Source organism: Podarcis filfolensis (assembly GCF_964270895.1).
Source record: "Podarcis filfolensis genome assembly, chromosome: 3".
Taxonomy (NCBI): Eukaryota; Metazoa; Chordata; class Lepidosauria; order Squamata; family Lacertidae; genus Podarcis; species Podarcis filfolensis.
In genome coordinates this window covers 76,056,239-76,078,896 of record NC_139606.1, presented here as the reverse complement: position 1 = coordinate 76,078,896, position 22,658 = coordinate 76,056,239, and the positions used below count along the sequence as shown (strand labels likewise).

General features: G+C 41.6%; 1 protein-coding gene across 1 annotated transcript in view; it reads left to right on the top strand.

Moving 5' to 3' along the window:
• Positions 1-22,658, top strand: part of PCNX2 (pecanex 2) — a 108,851-nt gene that overhangs the window by 40,433 nt on the left and 45,760 nt on the right. The window contains exons 15-22 of the mRNA XM_083605958.1: positions 60-170; positions 1,090-1,181; positions 5,112-5,221; positions 7,401-7,497; positions 12,175-12,267; positions 13,476-13,626; positions 16,747-16,888; positions 20,956-21,133. Of these exons, the coding sequence (XP_083462084.1) occupies positions 60-170; positions 1,090-1,181; positions 5,112-5,221; positions 7,401-7,497; positions 12,175-12,267; positions 13,476-13,626; positions 16,747-16,888; positions 20,956-21,133 (974 nt within the window). The remainder of the gene's footprint in view (positions 1-59; positions 171-1,089; positions 1,182-5,111; positions 5,222-7,400; positions 7,498-12,174; positions 12,268-13,475; positions 13,627-16,746; positions 16,889-20,955; positions 21,134-22,658) is intronic.

Below are 22,658 nucleotides of genomic sequence, written 5' to 3'. Positions count from 1 at the left end.
TTTTTTTCCAGGTGCAGGCAATAATCTAATTTTCTGCCTCTCTGCATGTTTAATTTCAGGATTTTTATTTTGCTTTCCTGCCATTTCCCTTCTTGGCCTTTTCCCACAAATCAACACTTTCTGCATATATCTCCTGGAACAAATTGATATGCTGCTGTTTGGAGGTTCTGGTAAGTAACTTATATTGTGTAGATAATGCCTGCACGCAACAACTCTCTCTCTTCATGATCATCAACACGGATAAATATGGCGACCGGAAAACCTTTGGTGTCGCCTCTTTGGTAGCAATGCAGCCATCCATCCATCCATGGAAGAGCTTGGGACACCGGGGTCTGATGGCACTTTCTTCCATCTGTGTCCCATTGAGCAACCAGTCAGGTGCACTAAATGCACATAGTTCCAGCCTACAGCAGCCTTAGTGAGTTTCTGGGAGATTGGGGAGAAGTGATGTTAAACAAGGCCCTTCTCCTCAATCATGGTTCTTCCTCTAGCCCAGCCTTTCTCAACCTGTGGGTCCCCAGATGTTGTTGAACTACAACTCCCATCACCTCTAGCTAGCAAGGCCAGAGCTCAGGCATGATGGTAGTTGTAGTCCAACAACATCTGGGGACCCACAGGTTGAGAACCACTGCCTAGCCTCTCCATGCCTCTCCTCTTCAACTGTTTTACTATCCCATCACAGGTCTCGCTGTTGTGGGCAGGCACTGTGGTGTGGCAGAGCTGCCTGAGGCTGCCCACAGCCATGTCCTGTTCAGCAATCACTTTGATATGTGTTGAATTAGTAATGCTTCAGGTTGTCATTTTGGTCTCTCCAGGTCCAATAACTTACTCGATTTTTTTGACTTGGGCAAACCCTTGTCATAAGTGGCAGGAATCTGTCAAAGAATCACAGAATTGTAGAGTTGGAAGGGACCCTGAGGCTCATCTGGTCCGACCCTCTGCAATGCAAAAATATGCAGCTGTCCAATGTGGGAATTGAACTTGCAGCCTTGGCATTATCAGCGCCACGCTCTAACCAACCAAGCTATCCATGACATATTTTAATTTGCGCCAGAGAGGAAGCAGTGCCTTTTGATTTTTGTATTTCAGCTGCTGCCGGGATGATCTCTTCGCTGTACAGTATTTCTCGGAGCTTCATAGTTGTGATTGTCTTGTACGCATTCTGTTTCAATGCAGTAAAGGTAAGAAGGGAAGTGATTCTGGTGGCAAAACAGGGCAGCTGCTACTGTGGTTCCAGTCTCAGTTTCTCTGTTTCCTTCTGTCTGCAGACCTGTATAGATAATGCTCAGATTTGCAATATTTTCCCTCCTTGCAAAAAAAGGGGGAAAGTTTGTGAAACTTGGTGTATTGTGCATATATGCTTCAACAAGGAGACCCTGCATCATAACTTATGTTTCTGGAACATAAATGTGGAAGGAAGGCCACTGTGCAAGTGGAGCATCTCTTGTGAAAACTGAAAAAGGAGAATTTCAAGTGGAAGGAGCTGGGAAATATTGTATGCGATTATGGAGGAGAGAACGAAAATCTTAATGCTAACACATTAATCAGCTGCTTTGTATAGTTTTGTGCTTTCCGAGGGTTAACTGAACTTCCAAATCGCCTTTGGTAAATAGCATTAAGGACAATCCTTTTAAACATGTTCTGCCATTTGCACATCTTTTCACAGCACAATCAACTAAATTACAGCAGGCAGGTGGCTTTGTAGATAAGCAATCTTGCCCATAGGCTCGACTTCATACTGCTTTGAAATGTGCTCATAATGCTACCCTGAAGTTGGAGTGCGCTGCAAAAGATTTACAAGATATCTCCTTCAAATTACACATATTAACTGCAGACTTTCTGTTCACACAGGAAAATTATGCCTCATTTGAATTTTTATGACTCTGTTCTTTTTGAAGATACTCCTAAAGCAGAAAAATTAGGCATGCAAAAATGATACTACTTATCTCACCTTCTAACCTTAGTCCACTCTGATTTGGAATTTTCATACCTCTTTATGGTGTGTGAAGTGAAGGCCTACGTGAGCCTGATTTCCTTTCTAAAAATGACTTTCATTTCCATTTCAGGGCATTCTTGTAGTGGAGTGGTGCATGCTCCAAATTCAGTAGAAAGGGCACTCAGATTGCATAGTGCTTTCCCTCCTGCTTTGCTTGTGGTCTGCATAGATAGAATATAATAAGAAATACACACACAAACACTTTCTCCACACAGAGATTGCTTGTCCTATTGATCAGTGCAAGTGGTCATAGAGAACTGAAAAATGATAAATAAGAAGGAAACATTTTGGATGTGTTTTAATTGTTGTAACTCACCTTGGGAAACTTCGGGTAAAGGGCAGGTGATAAATTGTAAGAATAACAAACAAATAAACAAAATAAATAATAATAAATGAACCGAGCAGATGTGGAACAGAATGGATTAATATATATTTGGGCGGGTGCGCGCGCACACACACACACACACACACACACACACAAAATGCTATATTTCATATAGCATTTTGCTGCTTGTGAAATGTAAAACCCAATGTGTTAAAGCACACAAAACACAATTTCATGCAGTTCCCAGGATTATTGGGGAGGGGGATGTGCTTTAAATGTGTGGCGTGCATGCAACTTAGGTGACTAAAACCTCAATACAATTCAACACCACATCCTCTCCAGTGTGGTGTAGTGGTTAAGAGTGGTGGACTCATAATCTGGTGAACCGGGTTCGCATCCCCGCTCCTCCACATGCAGCTGCTGCAGTCACACTTCTTTGAAGTCTCTCAGCCCCACTCACCTCACAGAGTGTTTGTTGTGGGGGAGGAAGGGAAAGGAGATTGTTAGCCACTTTGAGACCCCTTAGGGTAGCGATAAAGCAGGATATCAAATCCAAACTCCTCCTGCTCTTCTTCTCTCTTGTAAATTATCCCTTTTGAAACACCTTCTTTATAATGGCCACCTCTTTCAGTGCATGTATTGAAATGGGACTGGATTGAAGCTGGAACCTTCCTCATGCAGCGTGTCTTCTCTGTCACTGTTCTGTGGCCCAGCCCCTGAGTTTGCATTTCCCTCAGAAGCACTGAAACACTTTTGGGACAACTGCCTGGCTTCAGAAGGCAGTGACTTGCATCAAAGTTGTCAGATGGGAGTTGTGCTGTCTGTGAAGGAATAAGTAGTAAGGTGGAGACTCAAACCTGCCCACCCCCTGAATCGAAAGGAAGGCCTAGTTAGCATCTTCGTTGCAGGATCTACCAGGAGATGACCAGCACTGTCCATCAACTACCTAATAGGACCCCATTCCAGTTTTAACTTGGGCTGTTCCTTAGCCTTTGACTCTCTCAAAATTAGCCCCCCAAATCAATGGGAAGTAGGCTTATTTGTGGCATGATCCAACATGGAGTTATGATGATACCCCATGAAGTCACTGATACCATTCAAATAATTCCCCTGTATCTTCCTGGTAATAGTTTTTCCTAGTTTACAGATGTTTATTATTCATGCCCAGCCACTTATTTTACAGTAAGTCTACACTGGAAACTGATTTGCTATCCCTGCTTTTAGGCACGCTTAGTGGCAGTACATGTGCCGGGGTGCATTCTGTGCATATGTTCTCAGGCGCATTGAAGTACAAAATTGATTTACAGGCTCCTGTAGCTAATTACTGTTCAAGGCTTTCTTAACAGGTGGAATTGGCATATTTAAATTCTCTCACACCCATTGATTATATTAATGAGGCATGAAGTTCTTTGTGAGGCCCACTTTTTAGTACCAGTAACTTAATCCACACCCATAACTTTGACTAATTTGTCTTAATTAACATTTCTGAGCGGCAAACTCTACAACGTAAAGGTAATCTTCAAACAGCTAGAATTCTCAGTAGAGTTTTAAAACACGACTTGATATCCACAGAAGCACGTATAAAAGAAATCCATGATTCCATTACATTCTGTTTATAGAGTCAAGAGAAAAACATGATCTGTATTTACAAATACTTCAGAATATGTGAGGCAGTTTTGGAGACAGGCTGCAAATTGACAAAAGTTCTTTAAATTAGAAAACTTTGGAGTCTTTCCTACAGCTATTCGAAAGATGAAATAGCTTTCAAGTTTTACTATCTATTATGAGTGATATGATTCTCACAAATGTCAAAATGAATATGATTGTGATATTTCTTCATGGCTTTCCTTAGCAACTTGGTTTTGAATATGTACTGAGTCTTACCTTATTATTTTATTTATATATTAAACTTATATAACCCCCCCTTTCTCCCAAAGGAGCCTGGCTGTCAGTCACACAAGTGATAAAACAACAAAATAACTTCTAAAAGCACCTTAGATTTATGAAACTATTATTAGAGTGGCAACAGAGAAACGTCTGGACCTCAAAGCAGAAGGAGAAAGATAGGCATTGCTTGCCTATACAACGATGGACTACAGAATGCTGGCATAATTAGGCCCAATTTTACTAGATGTGCAAGCAATGGTCATAGTGTGAAATGCCACCAAGGGAGGCTGCTCCCTTCAGCTTTCAGTGGGTGTGAGGCAGCTCCCTATACAGTTCCCGCCAATTTCTTTCATTTCTAGCTTTGCAATGGAGACATCGAAATTGTCCGCAATATGGCGGGAGCTATATAACACCTGTGGTTTGCCACATGAAGCTGCTTCTGTGTGGTTTGCATTGTTGTTTTACAGAACCCATAAGGCAGCAGTTGTCTATATTAAGCAAGTGATGGAAGACACTGGTGTTTTATCGACTGTTTTGCACTTTTAAGTGTTTTAAGACTACTCCATGTCATTGTGCTGGAAGGGAAAGGGGATGGATTCATTATAAGGTATTCATTGTTCCTCTGGGTCCGCAGGTTTGTAGGAAGGAAATCGGTGGTCAGTCAGCGGGGTGGGCGGGTAGAATCATCTGACTTCCTGTGGTTTTCCTTGTTTCTTTTGCTGCTAACTGCTGATTTGAAAAGCTATTGTGGTTTATATAAGGATGCTATTGTGGTTTATATAATTATGCAGTGTGTCGGAAACATCACAACTTCTCCCAGATTAGAATTAACAGTGTAATTCTTCTAATATGTGGTGTTACAGTTGAATTTAAGGACATTCCCCCCCCCATTTACTTCTGCAGGAGCCGTGGGACGCTCAACACATTCCTGCATTGTTCTCTGCTTTCTGTGGCCTTTTGGTTGCCCTTTCATACCATCTCAGTAGGCAAAGTAGCGACCCGTCTGTTTTAATGTAAGTCATCAGCAAATCCTTTTATAGATCTTTGTCACTGTGGCTTATATTGATGCTCCTGTAAAATTAACAGAAATGGAATGATGTGGCTTTGATCTGTGTGGTGAGCTTACCTGTGGGAGGAAAATCATCGGGAAAACCAGAAGCGAGAGGGTTCCTTGAGGTTAGAAACCATTGCGCTCGATTGATTTTTGGTTAGATCCAGAAAGTCAATTCTTACATTTTTGTGAGGGGGAAAATAGCAGGCTTCTTTCTTTAGGAGGTCTTCAGGAATCTGTCTAGATGTGCATAATGTCCTGGGTTGGGACATTAAGAGTGCATCTATATGACGTGTGACTTGACAAACAGTGTCTTGACTCGCTGATCACAGTTATGCTCTGGGAAGCCCAAATCTGCACAGATTTCGCACAAGAATGGAATAAACACCCATTATAGCTCTTTAAAATTCCCCCAAAAGTACAAACATGTTTTCCCTTGTTGAAAATGTACTCACTTTTCATTCATTCTTATTTACAAAAAAAGAAGCTCCTGCGTTTTACTTTAAGTGAGGAGTTTTGTGTCCTTGAAATCTTTGCTTGCTTGCCTTGTACAGTATCTAATCTCCTCTAATACCTTTAATCACATCTCTGCAGTTCGAACTGCTCTTAAATATCTTGTTTGGGATTAAAACACTTATTTCTGATATTTAAAAAGCATCAAATATTCATGGACTAACCACGATTAAAGTGCATAATCCTCTTCCCTCCCCCAAATTACTTTGAACTAAATTAAAGGGTATTCAAGGGATTGCAAATGTTCAGATGAGATGCAGTGCCATAAAGATGAAAAAGAAGTTGGAACACAAAAATAAATTTGAAATTAGCATTCCCACCCCCCATTGATACAGCAGTTCTTAACCTCTTAATTATGACTGGTTGAAAGAAAAGAAACACTAACATTAAGTATAATTTTGCAAAACCCTTAAATCAATTCTCAAATTGTTTTCAGGTTATTTTCTCTAGTGTGTTAAAATTTTTATTTAGATGTAGGTGCTAAGGATGTGGGGGCAAACTCACACCTTGAAAATGATACTGATTTGCCTCTTATGTTGTGTTTATTTAACTCCTTTTTGCTCAATCTCCACACACCCAATTAACCATTGCACAAGGGGGAGAGTGGGGATGAAACCGTTGGTCCTGACTGCACAGACCCCATCTCTGCATCCCACCATGTCTCATGGCCTGGATGCTTGCATGGAGAGTCTGCTGTACCTGAATAGGCTCCCGAGACAATGCAGAACCCTGATCTTCCAGGTTTCTTATTTCATGGGGAACCTCAGAGTGGAAGGTCTGCCTCTCCCCATATAAACCATCCCAGACTCTGTGGTCATCATCTGAGACCCTTCTTCGTGTTCCTCTCCATGTGAGATCTGGAGGGTGGCAACACAAGAAAGGGCCTTTTCTGTAGTGGCTCCTCATTTGTGGAAGGTTCTCCCCAGGGAGGTTCTCCTTGCACCTTCATTATATATTCTTAGGCAACAGCTGCAAGCGTTCCTCTTCAACCAGGCCTTTGGCTGATTAATACCTTTTAAATGTATCTTTGGGAAAGGGGGGGTATTGCTTTGTTGTTATTGTTTTAATTATTTACTTGTGTTCTTACCTTGTATTTTATTTTGTGATCTGCCCTGTGATTTTGTGATGAGGGGTGGTATCTAAATTTAATAAATATAAATAAATACAACCTCCTTGTGGGTACCATTGTTGACTTTCTGTCCCTGACACACAGAGGGCTGCAGGAACAGTGACATGAGGCACATGGGAACCCAATGGCTGCATCTCTGCTCTCCCCCTTGTATGATGGTAATCACAGTTGGGGGGCAGGGAGAAAATAGCTATACTTGTACCCAGACCAGTCCTGTAGTGTTGGCCTGTTAGTCATGAGCAGTCACTTTCAGCCAGATCCTGAAATACCTCCATGTGATGGTCTGTTGAGTGGTGATGATCTTCTGTCATGGGTCACTGTAGCGCATCAGAGACTGGGTGGGGCTCACATATTTTTGTAGTGGCTTCCCCTTGTTTTACCCAGATGAGTTAGAAAACATAGCCGCTAATGCCTAGTTTGCCCTATAAATAGCTCATTTACAAGCTGTTATATGAAAATGTCCTAAATGAGGAGTTTTTTGTGTGTGTTTTTAAACCAGGTCTCTTATTCAATGTAAATATTTCCCTCACTTTCTGCATCAACATTTGGAAGATTCACAAACTGATCCGCTACCCGAGAAGATGAGAGAGTCAGTGGTAGGTTTCGTTTCTTTGTTTTTATGGGGAGCCCATGCAAAGGCGTCATCTGAAATCCCACAACCATGCTGTGATATTATTTCACACACAAAGTGTCAAGATGTCTGGTCAAATTATTTAAATCTCTAGCAGAGAAGCAAGTCTGGGGTAGAGCTGTGAATTGCTTCAGATGAATGACAGTGGAAGAAAGAAAGGTTTTACAGACGACAAGGCTGCTTTCCTCGCTCTTAACTTTTCCTCCTTTGGCACGTAGACGGAAGTCGCTGGGATTCTTCAGTGCTGAGGGTGTTGCAAAATTGCATCTTGTGTGAATGGAAATCATTATGTCTTCCATGAGAAAATTAGCAGGAGTTGCATATGACGCCCGTGGTTAAAACAGGCATTATCCGGGGTGTTTATTAGAAACAGAACCTTAAAGCAGTCGTGTTGGGTCTCTGATTTTGCTCAGAACAGCAGTGGAGGCTGAAAGGGGTTTAGCTTTCCCTTCCTGTGCCACTTCTCCAATCTAAATGTGCTCCTCCAGAACTGTTAGCTCATTATGGAAAAAGCACATGCACAATGTCGGTCCCTGTACCTGTATTGGAGAAATACCATAGATAGCTAGTGATAGAGATCCTTGCATGCAGAAGGTCCCAGGCAGCACTGGGGAATACCCCTATCTGAAACCCTGAAGAGCCTCTAGCATTCATTGCAGATCAGGGGGTAGAAATAGTGCAAGGCCCAAAATCACATGAGAATCCTTCACAAGTAGAGAAAGCCCCCATACCTTTGCTCTCAAATGAGTAGAATGCTATTAAGGCACCAGGTGATGCATTGGAGGGGATGGGGTTTGGCAGCATGCCATTGCCCTCCTTGTGTGCGTGACATGTGAGGAGGACAAATTCCTGTGTGCTCTGTATGTGTGCATGGAAAGTCGTGTCCATCACTGGCGTCTGGCCCCTGGAAAGTTGGCTAGGAGGGTTTAGCGCCCTCAGGCCCCAAAATAAAAAGGTTCCCCACTCCTACAGTAGTTAGTTCTAGGCTAGAGGGACCAATTTGCTAGTCTGGCACAGTATCCTATATTCATACCTATATTTTTCCACACTAAGATTAGCGGGGAGGATTTTAGATGGAGAAAACAGGTGTGTCAACAGGTTAAACAGTCGCTTCCCTCCACTGCTATATTAATAAAAATTGAAGGCCCCTGAGCATACTTTGCATCCCCTGCTTTGTTTCTTTTTAACTTTAATCATAGACCCCCCCCACACTTCACACCCTTCTTTTGTCAGCTTACGACAAGCTGCTTTAAACTTGAGTACTTCACTGGGCGAATGCTGCTACACGCCAACCCAGTCGCCACAAGCACTGCGAGATTCCAGGGGTTGTAGATGTGCCTTAACCCAGCCAGGGCTTGTTTTCCTTTTGGACAAATGAGGCATAGCCAAGACTGTGGTGTCTTTAGGATATATGGCTTATTTACACATATATACAACCTGAACCTAGAGGGGCTCACAGCACTAGCACCCAAAAAGGTCCCTGCTTCTTCCATAGCTTTAGCTTTTCACTCAAATGGACAGCAAGCATCATCATGCCCTGCCCCTCTCCAGTTTACATTTCTGCTACTGGTCTGAACCCTCTGCTTTTATCCCCTGAGGGATAAAAATGTGTTTTCTAGATTATTGAGTTGGGGGTTATAGGCAGTGTTCTGTGTGTTTTAAATACTACTAATGTTAATGTTTTTATATGCTGTTACTTGCCCTGGATCTCTTCTCACCGGTGAAAGGTGAATTAAAAAGTAACGATTAATACAATATAATATAATATAATAATGTAATTAATAAATGATGCAGCCCTACCACGAAGCAGCACGAGACAGCCACTTCAGGTAGCTGACATTGTTAGTTAAAGTAATTAAGAAAGTAAAGTAATAAACTGAAATATTTATTCCCAGAGGTAGGGAGAAGGCCTTGTGGGATTTTCTGCCTCAGGTACCAAAGTAGCTTGACACATCAACTTTCAGCTGCGGAGGTGGTTGCTACATTGCCTGAGGTAGCAAAAACTATTGAACCAGCCCTGGATTCCTCCAAAATTAATTAAAGGACATTTTTGACAACTCTAACAGCTACAGACACAATTCCTGCTCCTCTGCTTAAGTTTGTAATAGATACCGTTAATGGGACTGACACTAGCATCCAAGAGTTAGCAGAAATCCCCACGTCACAGCAGTTGCCTCATTTTGTGTCCATGCAGTGATTTTTCTATTTATTCCAAAGTCCTGTCAACGTGGCAACTTCCTGCACTTCTGATTGGGTACTGTGGACCAGACAGGGATTGCAGGAAAGACCTTGGAAAAGACATATTCCTTCCCTTGGCATCTTCAGACCCAGATTCAACCTTCAAGATATTTGTAAATCAAGCATCCCCTTAAGTGTTGACTATGGTGAATTGAACAATATTTTGCAGTGCCCAACCACACTTGAATATAACTTGGTTTACAAGTTACAGCTTCCCTTAAGTGGGATTTATGTCCCTTGTGGCTTGCAGAGTCAAGCTGCATCAAGTAATATTGTTAAATGTTGAATTGAAGTTGGCATGTGAAAAAGTAATATAACATATGTGTGTTCCTGCCTATCTAGCCTGACGATTTCAGTTTGGTAATAAGGAATGTAATAGCTAACGTGTGTTACACATGTTTGTGTGTGCACACACAGAGAGAGTATAAAATTATGTGGATGATACTTATTTTTAAGTTGGGTGCCTTGAAATCAATACCATCTGAGCTGAAGATAATTGGTCGACTCTTCAGGATGAATCTAGAGGGATTTACTATTTAAAATAAGCCTCTCTGATTCCCCTCCAAATTAGCAATAACTTAGCACTGCATTTTCCAGTGACCTTTGCTACATTTTTGTTGCTTGAATGGCACTGTAACAATTGTCAGCCTTGGTGACTGGAATCAACAAGGCGGCTGCATTGGATAATTAACCACTCAACTTGGAGAATGGAACTTCCTAGCTTTATAATTAATTTCATAGGCATCCACATGGTTGATTACTGCATTAACCAGCAGCCTAAGGGTATTCATGTGTTACATTCAGACTCTAACTTCCTTCCTGGACTGTAGCAGTAGTGGAGAATCACAGCTCCAAAAAAACCAAAAAACCAAACAAACCACAATTAAATGCAAAAAGAAGAATTGCATAGTTCTCTCAGATTTGAGACAGGGTGGCATGAAATTGGCATTTTCTTTGTAGAAGGTTAGACGAAAGTCTAAACTATCAAAAATCGCAACCCAAATCCCACCAAGCTCTTTTACTGGGGGGTTCCCCCCCTTCCTGTTATACATATTCCAAACACAGTGGGCTGAATCTATAGTCACCCTGCTGCATCTACACTGTTGGATTCTGTTTTGCATATCTATTGGTATAACACTATGGATGGGAATGTGCATTTACTATCTGATTTGTAAAGCAAATGAGAATATGCCTCTCACCAACAATATGCAATGCAGTAATGCAGTGCAGCTCTATAGTGTATCCAGATCGCATCAGTGGATACAAATTTCAGTGCAAATGTGCATCGCACCATATCCAATAAATCTTGACTCCAGCGGGAGAGAAAACAATGTTGTAGATGCAAACCCTAATTGGTGGGCTTCGGTGGTGTTTCCAAGGGTGTTGGTGGTATGCCTGCTATTTTTATGCCTTGGGGGGATGTTTTTGGTTGTGTGTTTTTCTGCTTCTGGGCTTAGCACATGTACAGTATAGAGGCCATTCATTCCACTGCCAGAGTATACTAAATTCTTGAGACTAAGCAATTGCTCTGCCCTTTTGTTTCCATTTTCTGTTGCTCTTCCCAACTGGCATCAAGATGTGGCTATACTGCTCTATGCTCATTAGAGGGCTGATATAAATAGTATTATTATTATTATATTACATAACGTTATGCTTTAGGATAAATAAAGCAGCAAAGCTTCAGCCAAGGAGGCAATAAATAAGTGGTTCATTCGTGCTGTGCAGTTTTATCCTAACAGTTACACTGACCCTTAGGCTAAGTTGAGAGAAAGTGATTAGCCAAGGGGAACTTTATGGCAGATTGGGGGATTCACACCCAGGTCTCCCCAACTCCTAGTTTGACTCCGCTCAACCCACTAAGCACTGCTCCTGTACAATCCCCATGCATTTCAGAGGTGGAGTGTGTGTGTGTGTGTGTGTGTGTGTGTGAGAGAGAGAGAGAGAGAGAGAGAGTTTCCTGTGTTAAAGGCAACTAGAGCAATACTTTGCCAACTTTTTTACCTGAACAGCAACTGGGGAATGCTTTAATTCAGGGCTTGTCAACATTTTCGGGTGACCCATGGGCATATTTTTGGGGTCCCAAGACACATTTGCAAACTGGAGCAGCTGTTGTGGGTGGCTCACACCCAACCAACCAACCAAACACTGCAGTCTATTATGTTGGCTGCAGCAGAATGCCTTTTTTCAAGCCCCATTTCAGCCTGCGGGGTTGCGGGGGGAGGGGACCCTGTGTGTGCCAGGGAAGGCCTTTGCCTGCGTGGATGCCATGCTGGCAACCCCTTCTTTGAGCAGTGACTGATGTGAATTTCATTGCAACTGTCAACTTCTGAAGATGGAGTAGCTTCATTTAGCAAGTCAAATTGGTCTTAACTTGAGTTTGATCATTTTAAAATTATATTCACAGAGGGAAACCTTGAAATCAGATCTCATTGTGTGCTCCGTGGCGGCTGTGCTGTCATTTGCAGTCAGTGCCAGTACTGTTTTCTTGTCATTAGGGGTAGGTATTATAATTCCTTTCTTCTACATTATTTCCTAAGATATTGTCTCTGTTATTCAAAGCAAGGAGATCTCATTATAGGCCATTATGGAAGACACATTAGCAGACGAAGGAATATTTGCTTGTGAGTGGTACTGGGAGTTTTGTATCACTTCATACATATGAAAATCCAGTTTTTAAATATGAGGTGTGATGCACTAAGATGTTTTTTGGCCATGGTGACGCAAAGCCTCTGGTACAAATTGGCTGAGCTACTCTAATGGCTTGGAAAGTTTATGAGCATTCAGAATACTGAGAAAACCTGCCAGCTATAGGATATCTGTGACAGTCAGGCTTCCGTGAGTTGAAGTGAAAGGTTTTTGCCAAGAAAAGCCTGCCACGGTGTAAGGACAGGAGGTTCCCCAGAGGCCTTGGCACTAGGGAGGAGTTGGGGGAAAGTCCTGTTGTGCTAGTGGAACTTATTGCACAAGATGCAGCTAGCTTATCTTCTAGCATTATGTCCAAATAAAGCAATTGTATGGAGTGTTTATGTGCCACTATTAGCAGTGGCCAGGTGACAGTGTCATGCACTCCAAGATCATAACCATTTCAGGTGATCTTCACATCCTGGCCAGTGTGTCAACCAATTGTTGTAGCCCTTATTTTCTGACTTCCATTCATATTTATCATGGAAGCAATTTCTATATACTGCCTGAAGCATTTCTTGCGCTTCAGCCTTGTATCTGGCATATTCTGATTTTCTATTGGCATTCCGTTAAAAAAGACACTTTCTGTGTTTTATGACCCAGCACAACGGACTCCTTAGGCTGTGAATGTGCAAAAAACCAAACAAACCCAAACAAAAAGCATGCGCGCGCACACACACACACACACACAGAGAGAGAGAGAACAAGTTTAGCAAAGGCGGGTGAAACACTACAGCAACCTTTCTCTTCTCTTGAAGAAAAATATAAGTAGATACTGTGTAATAAAGCACATGGTAAAGAGTAACTGTGAGACAGGAGAGTTTGCTTTCGTTTCCTCAGTCCCACATCTGCCTGTACAAGCATATGTTTTCCAAAATAAAAATGGGCAAATGTTGAATGGAAACACCAATACAAAAAATCATGCGGTTCTTTTTTAAACGATATATATTATAGTACTTAATATGTTGTTTTTAAATGAGATTTGGTTTCTTCCCCCCCCCCTTTCTTCTCCTTTCAACTCAGCCATTTCTCAGCATTGTGCTTTATGCTTTAGCGTGGACTGTGGGATTCATAACACACTACCTGATTCCTCAGCTTCGCAAGCACCACCCATGGCTGTGGATCTCCCACCCGATCCTTAAAAATAAAGAATACCAGCAGAGAGAATTAAGAGGTGTGTAAAAGCTTCTTCTTTTTTTAAGAAAAAAGTTTTAAGTGACACTGTCTATATGGGCTTTACATTATAATGATTTTTTTGTACATCAGTGAGAGTAATCGTCCACAGAATACAAAGGGAAATGAAAACAGGCAGGTTGTGGCAAAGTCAATTGTTGGGTGCAAGAATAATAGCATATCAGGGATCAGGCAGAAGCCTCTCTGAATGTGCAGTTGAGACACCAAGAGGAGAGAGAGACAGAATCTATCTGATCCTGAATTCTCTTTGCCCATTCCAGTGATATTACTCAAAGTGGACTCTTGCAGATAAATTTGTATATATATATATGTATATCTCTTTTTTAAAAAGCTATATCAAAGGTGTTTAAAAATTATTATGATATAAAAACCATACAATAAAAGCATTAAAAAGTTCAAAAAATAATATAAAAGCAAAAACATTAAAAACTTTTAAAAAGTCAATTAATTCCCCTGTGGACTCCATTCTGAATAGAACTCCCATGGATCATGTAAACACCCCCCCCCCATTTTTCATTACTAATTCTTGTTAGATTGTTTCCCATTGCATTTAACTCAATTGTTGCTATGTATCTTTGAAAACCTCAAAATAAATATTGCAAGAAAGCAATGTTGCAAAATTGGATGCATTTTGACCTACCCAGCTCTTCCTTAGGGTATTCCTGTAAGCACATCCAGCAATCACATTTGTGTGCAGAGCTGTTCCTGATTCAGGCGCTGTTAGTCAGATTGCTGCATGCGCTTGTGGGAAGGGAGCATGAGGAAACAGGTCAGGGGTGAGAGGAAGCAAGACAGGTGAGCGATCCCTCTTCCTGCTAAATTCGTCTACCCTCCCTCTGTGTGTGATGATCCTGGATCATGGCTTGTTTTTACCTTTGACTGGAGATAAGTAAAACACACACACAACAATTTATGAAAGTATATTTGAACAAATAAAGTTTGACAATAGAAAGCAGTATTGCTGAATTGCTGAAACTGGTTTTTTTTTTGGTTGCTTTTCTTCCTTTCTTTTTGTATATCCGTTCAGCATTTCGACTGCTGTCAGGGATGGTAATTTGCTGTTCTCTCAGTGACCTCAACCCACTAAGCCCTGCTGCTATGCAATTTCCTTGAGGCCTGGCAGAGATTCAGTAAAGAACTAATTGGCATAAACGGATATTGTGTTGTAGTAGTGGATGACAAGTTTCTCCCTTTGTTTAGAACAATCTTTACAACCTGCATCCTCTATTTATGTCGGCCAACTAACCTGAGCGCTTGTAGTTGTTCTGCCCTTTGACTTTAGTTTTGTCCATTTTATCAGGAAGCTATTTATATGAAGTCAGGCCATTGGTCCATCTGGGTCAGTATTGCCTGCTCTGATTGGCCGCAACTCTCCAAGGTTTCAGGCAGGGAGTCTAGGTGGATATGGCAGAGATTGAACCTGGAACCTTTTGCATGCAAAGCAGGTGCTCTGCTGGGGAAGCTGTAGTCCTTCCCCAAGCTTCTTACAATCTTAAAAAGAAACAAGAACAAAAAACCCACTGCAGGCTGATTAATGAATTTAATGCAGTATGTGCAACCCATAATTTTAAAATGCATCTCGGTGTTTAAATTTCTGGCAGAATTCTTTTTCAGCTATTTGGATCCAAAATAAAGTTTGGGTGGCATGAATATATGAGACTATGATTTAAATTTCCTGCCCTGTAGTGTCGTGAGGAACATTAAATTTGAGTTTTTAAAAAAGTCATATTGTGGGTATTTCGGAATTGCTATCTTCAGCAGGTGGTGTCTGGAGACTTCTTTCCAGTTCTCCTAGAAATCTGTTGGCTAGGAGCCAGCTTGTCTTTGGATAACCCTCACTTTTTCTTTGCTCCAATTAAGAAACTTGCTGTCAACTTTTGATGGGTCTGTGCTTTAATCGCTCTCAATGTGAGTTTTTGACGTGTTTGAAGATAAGAACGTCAAGACAGTAGGTCTCGTCTGTGACCTCAGTCTCTTTCTGAAACCAATCCAACAACTAGATACTCTGCAGAGAAAGATGCATTATTTAAATAAAAAAAAGATGCATTATAATGTTAAGTGTCTTTGGCAGGAGAGTAGTGCATGGAAATATATTTGCAGAACAATCAATCTCGAAAGAGTGTCTTTGATACCAAAATGTACTGAAGAATTTCTAGTTTTTTTACAGTTTATTACAGAATGACTTGAAAGAGTAAATGAAGTGCAGGTCTCCTTTGTTGGTTTAATTCCAGATGAAAATAAAATGCTAACAGCCAGTGAGTGTTAGAAATGACTTTGCATTCTGGCATTGCTTACATTTATGACCCAGCCTTCTGATGCAATCCTCTGGACTTTGTTTTCATACTAGCAGACCAGGATTGTGATGCACTCCACCAAATACTTTATTCTTATATGGCACAAGATTCAACTTTGTTTCCCCCCCAAAGAATTCTTCCAAAGCCAACAATATTATCTAAGCTATGATTTGTGCCCAGGTTGGAAACCAAATGTGTTTCAAGCTAAGGTTTACCTGGCTCAGTTCAGAAGGTAAAATGTTAAGAAGAAGAAAACCACCTGCAACCAATGTATCTTTGAACAATAATTTGACTCTCTGATTTGAAATAGTCGCCCCAGCTTAAGATGTGTTCGATTTCCTGCCTGCTTAAATAACTTCCCAACTGCTATTGCTATTGACCTGCCTTCTCTGATGTTTTTGCTGTTTCACTGCTATTCACATATAGTGCTATGGCTTGTGCATCCCCTTAGTTAAGACTAGTTTTCTTCACTGCAATTTTCTGTTGCTTCTAGAACTGCTGTTAAATCTGCATTCTAATGGAGCTCTGATCTAATTACATATGCAATACTGACCAGGGATCCAACGCTTAATCAACTTCTAGTTGCTCATATGAATCCAATGCCCCATTGGAGTTTCACTTTGGTATCCTAGCACGTTTCAGATCTTGATGAGAGATCAACCCCCCCCCCAAAATCAGAGCCAATTTTGGCATTCACATTTCATGTGATAAATGAATAAATCAGCTAATGCCATGTGTGAGACAGATGAGCTATACCCTGTTATGCACGGCAAGAGTTTTGACATCACTTTGTTTGAAATTTTCAGGTGCTGCCCATTTAATGTGGTTTGAAAGACTCTATGTGTGGCTTCAGTGTTTTGAAAAGTACATCTTGTATCCGGCAATAATACTGAATGCCCTCACCAATAACGCCTTCTCAATCAGCAAATACAAGAGGCTGACTCCACAGTAAGTTACTTAAATGTTGTGATACATTATTTGTAGAATTAAGAGCTGGACAATATCATTTATGCATCTGGTCTACCATTTAGGCTTCCACAACTTGTGACCTGCCTCTCCTAAACTGCTGTCACCTATAGCAGCCATTATTTGTAACTGGAGAGGTGCTTGATGTCTCTCCTGCCTCTCCCTCCAGGTTGGCCTACCCATTGGCCGCATTGAGACCTTTGCATCAGATAGTGCGACAGGAAAGGCGATGGATTTATGTGCCCTCACCCCACTAACTCACAACTGTTTAGAGTTGTAGGAGTGCTCCTTTGCTGAAAGTGGGACTGTCCAGTGGGGCCTCTTCCTTGGAAGTGCTTTTCCTCAGAATGAGGTATGCTGAGTAAGGTGGCCTCAGAGATTTGTCTATCCCCACACACATGGGGCCATAGGAGCTCTGCTTCAGGCGGAAAAATGTCTTGCACTAACCCTGGCCATGCAGGCAGCGTGAGCCTGAACCTGGTGGGCTGCCATATGTGGCTGGAGGATAGCATTTGCTCTTCTTCTTGCCCTTCCTTCTTGGACTTCCTTCTTCTCCAGGGATGCCAAACCCAGCAAGCGCTCTCATCACGTTGGAGCATGCCTGCCAATGAGTTCAGAACTCGTCTTATCTGTGTTGCTTTCAAAACTGAAAGTACGGATGAGAGAAGAAGCTCTGACAGCCTCCGAAAGAGTTTCTGGCATTTCATTCACATGGCAACATTTAGCTGATTGTTTGGAGTAGCCTTATCTCTAGCGAACCTAAATATCTGCTTGAAGGGACATGGAGCAAAGAATAAGTGCCTTTTAGATTCATATCCACCGAAATCCATCCAGGCTGAAAATCCCAAATGAACGACCAGAGCACAACATGTATCAAGGTCTTGAAAATACTGGCACATGGAGAAGACATTCTGAAACCTTGTGGCTTGTTTTCATTTAATTTGAAGATAGTGGCAGCATCACAGTTCCTTTATGAAACAATGAGTGCAGGATTTGCATCAATAACTTATCTCAGGAATGGGGAAACCTGTGGCCCTCTCGATGCTGCTGGACTCCAACTCCTGCCCTCCCTCACCATTAGCAGTGTGGCTGGTGCTTATGGGAGTTGTAGCCCAATAACTTTTGGGGGACCTCAAGTTCCCCATCACTGCTTTACCATCCCTTCTCTGAGGTGACAAAATTCCCACTTGGCTGATTTCAGTAGTCAACCCATACAGTAGTTTCTTTCCATGGATGAAAGGTGCCCTGAAAGTCCTAGTACATCCCTTTGGGAATGGGTCAGGCAAGCTTCTATTACAAAAGGAAATTGCTTGGTTCACTGAGGTAAAAATAACTAAAACTGAACAGTGAGAAGGTTCACATTTGCAATCTTATATGAAAGTCAAGGAAGGGCAACCCCGTTCACAATGAACCCCTGTTTTCTGCTACCCCAAATGGTAGTTCCCTGGCCCATTTGTGCAAGAGGTTTGTGACCCTCTTCCATTATTTTCCACAGCAAAAATGGATCAATGTACAAATAAAGGTGTAAAACAAAGAGCACAATGCCTACTAAAAGATAGAAGCAAGAATTCTGGGAAGTTTGCCAACTATCTTTCTTTATGTTCTAATTTTCTAGTACTTAACAGTATGTTGACACCAAAACTGTTATAATGATTAATGATCTCTGAAAACATATAACGCTGTGCTTTCAGCAGGGAAATCAGTTTAATTCATGGGTACATCGTTCAGATATGTTATACATATACTAGATACGGACACCAGCCTTTTAAATCGTTATTTATTTGAAATTTGTTCCAAAGGATTCAGAGGAAGTTGTGTTATACCATTTCATCTTAATTCTTTCAATAGACTTGTGTGGTTGAGCTGGGAAATAGTGACTGGCCCAAAATCATCCAGTGGGCTAAAAGGCAGAGCAGAAATTTGAATCTGCGTATCCTGCTTAATGCTGCCCATTGTGCTGCACTTTCTACTCTCCTCCTTTCCCTTGTAGTCCTTTCATGTGCCCCCAAACTCTGCTTTGGGACATTCCTCAACCCTCAAGCAGATTTGGGGGGCACCCAGGGAGGGAGAAGAAGAATGGGAAGTCACATCATGCAAGTGAAAGTCCGGTCACATGATGAAGTCTGGTCAAGGAAATTGCCGATGTTATCTCAGCGCCTCTGTCTATTATCTGTGAGAATTCTTGGAGAACAGAGGAGGTTCCTGCAGACTGGAAGTGGGCAGATGTTGTCCCAATCTTCAAAAGGGGGGTGGGGAGAAGACCCAGGTAACTACCAGCCAGTCAGTCAGCTTGATGTCAATACTAGGAAAGGTCCTAGAACAGATAATTAAACATTTGATCTGTGATTACTAAGACCCAGTATGGGTTTCTCAAAGACAAGTCATGCCAGGCAAACCCAAAGAGTGCTCACTAATGGTTCCTCGTCATCCTGGAAAAAAGTTAAAAGTGAGGTGCTGCAGGGTTCTGTCCTGGGCCCGTTGTTGTTCAACATCTTTATAAATGACTTGGATGAAGGAATTGAGGGGATGCTCATCACATTTGCAGATGACACCAAACTGGGATGGGGAGCAAATGCTACTGAAGGCAGAATCAGGATACAAGATGACCTTAACAGATTGGAGAACTGGAGCACAGTCTAAGAAAATGAATTTCAGTAGGGACAAATGCAGGATTTTACATTTAGGCACGAAGAACCAGCTGCACAAATATAAGATGGAGGACAGTAGTACATGTAAAAAGGATCTAGGGGTCTCAGTAGACCTCAAGCTGAACATGAATCAACAGTGTGATGCAGCAGCAGCAGCAGAATGAATGAATGAATGAATGAATGAATGAATAGCTAACTAATGCTATTCTAGGCTGCATCAACAGAAGTATAGTGTCCAGATCAAGGGAAGTAATAGTGCCACTCTATTCTGCTTGCTTAGGGACGCGGGTGGCGCTGTGGGTAAAACCTCAGTGCCTAGGGCTTGCCGATCGCATGGTCGGCGGTTCGAATCCCCGTGGTGGGGTGAGCTCCCGTCTTTCAGTCCCAGCTCCTGCCCACCTAGCAGTTCGAAAGCACCCCTAAGTGCAAGTAGATAAATAGGTACCGCTTTATAGCGGGAAGGTAAACGGCGTTTCCGTGTGCTGCGCTGGTGCTGGCTCGCCAGAGCAGCTTCGTCACGCTGGCCACGTGACCCAGAAGTGTCTCCGGACAGCGCTGGCCCCCGGCCTCTTAAGTGAGATGGGCGCACAACCCTAGAGTCGGACACGACTGGCCCGTACGGGCAGGGGTACCTTTATTCTGCTTGCTTAGACCACACCTGGAGTATAGTGTCCAGTTCTGGGCACTACAATTTAAGAAGGATGTTGACAAGCTGGAACGTGCGCAGAGGAGGGCAACCAAGATGATCAGGGTTCTGGAAACCAAGCCTTATGATGAATGGTTGAGGGAATTGGGTATGTTTAGCCAAGAGAAGGCTGAGAGATGATAGCCATCTTCAGATATCTAAAGGGCCGTCTCATGGAAGATAGAACAAGCTTATTTTCTTCTGCTCCTGATGGTAGGACCCAAACCAATGGTTTCCAGATACAAGAAAGGAGATTATGACTAAACATCAGGAAGAACTATTTGACAGTAACAGCTAGAATGGACTTCCTATGAAGGTGGTGGACTCTTCTTCATTGGAGGTTTTAAAGCAGAAGTTAGGTGTCTATCCAATATGGATTCTTTAGTTGAGATTCATGCATTGGAGAGGGTGGGATTAGATGACCCTCAGGTTCCTTCCAATTCTACAGTTTTATGACTCTCTTATGTTGAATGTCACCTCCTGTCTTTTAATACAGGACCTGTCCAGATTAAAGTTGTACCAGAACTTTGGAGAGCCATGTCATTGTGTTTTGATTCAATAAAGTCAATCAAAAAATGGTACTACTGCCAGACATAAATAGTCACCTTCGTATAGTGATTAGTTAAACGAAACAGAAACCATCCTAATAAGTTGTTCTATTGAAGCTTTACTTTCCTGATTTTCTTTCTTTCTTTTCTTTCTTTTCCCTCTTGCAGCTGTGATATCTTTCTGATTACAATTGCGGGAATGAAGCTATTGCGGTCTTCATTTTGTAATCCCATTCACCAGTTTGTTACATTAAGCTTTACTGTCATCTTCTTCCAGTTTGACTACTATGGTAACTCCGATAACTTCTTGTTGAATTTCTTCATGATGTCCATTGTGTTTAATAAGGCAAGTGAATCGTTACTTAAAACTCTGTCACAATTTTGAGTGTTTAAGAAAAAGAAACAAAAATCCATAACTAATAACATGTGTCTAACTGTATCCTACAATAACACCTGAAAAACATAGTTAACATGTCACATTAAAGCATAGTCTAAAAGAAACAAAATGGAAGTTCCAGCTTATGCTGCTGCTGCTGCTGCTGCTGTTACACCACCAGGAAACAAACCAGGCTCTGATTGGTTGGAATATCTGAACCTGTGTTCCTTGTTTGTTATTCTCCAAACAAACCACAAGCGGTAACCAAGGCTGTTTCTTGTCTTACTGATGGTTTGTTTGGAAAGAAACAAACTATGACTTGCGCCAAACCCAGAAATGACCCCAAAAGTCACAAAGACGTCACAAAAAGGGACAAGGTGAGGGAGGAGGGTTTGTAGGCTTTTTCAATGGTGTTTCAAATATACAGGATTTCACTAAAACGCTTGGTGCCTTGGAACATAACTCTCAAATAATTTGGGAGTTGCCTGTACTAAAATCATAAGTACATATATTACAGGTTTATTGAAGAAATGCTACAGGCTAGGGGCCAATTAAACATATTTTTGAGAGGAAGTTCTTGATTATTCTTAGAGGTTTAGAACATCCCTAAAAGTTTATATGAGCTTTTTGGGGGCAAATGTTTTATATATCTATAGATCTATACCCATATATCTCAAACTATTGAGAAGTTGACCACGGTAGCAATATCTTGGGAAACAAGTGAATAAAATGGAAATAGCATGTGCGGAGTAGTCGTGCTGAAATTGTTTCATTCAGAGGCATGCTGAGACAATGAGTGAAAAGTACAATCTCATTGAGCTGGTAATTAGAGATTTGCAGTGGCTCTGTAAATGAAATACTTATAGGATTGCTGGGTTTTGAAGATTAATTATTACATTTTGCAGGTTATTATTTCATCACATGGATCTAAATCCCCAAGAATCTGAAATGTTGTGGGCCGGCCTTTAAAAAAATGAATTTGGGGTAATTTTATTCCTATGAAAAGTCTATCTGTCAGATCCCTGCTCAGATGGCATCAGGCACTGTATCTGTATCTTTCCCAAATCTCTATAGTCCATTCTGCTTCAGCAAGAAAAGGAACTGACAGCTTCAATCAATGCACTGTTCAATCACCATAATGTTGACAACTATTTTTGAAAGATAGAAAGCACATTTTTGCTGCCACCACCTTTGGCTATGTAGAAATAACTCTGGAAGTGACAGCCAGGAACTTATTATTCTCTGAAGGTGTGATTTTCCCCATGTCTGAGCAGCAAGGCTTTTTCCTAAGTGTTGTAAGTCTGTGTAATCATTTCAGTAGAAAAAACAATCCGTGTGAAGCCACGGTTGAAGAAGCATATCCATTTTTCCACTAAAGGAAATGAAATAAAACCACAGTAGACAACATCTCCAGCTTTGTTATTCCAGGTTAGATGACACTTTCTTCATCTGTCCTCAGTAATGTGCTTTGCAATGGTGATGGGGGTCACAGCTG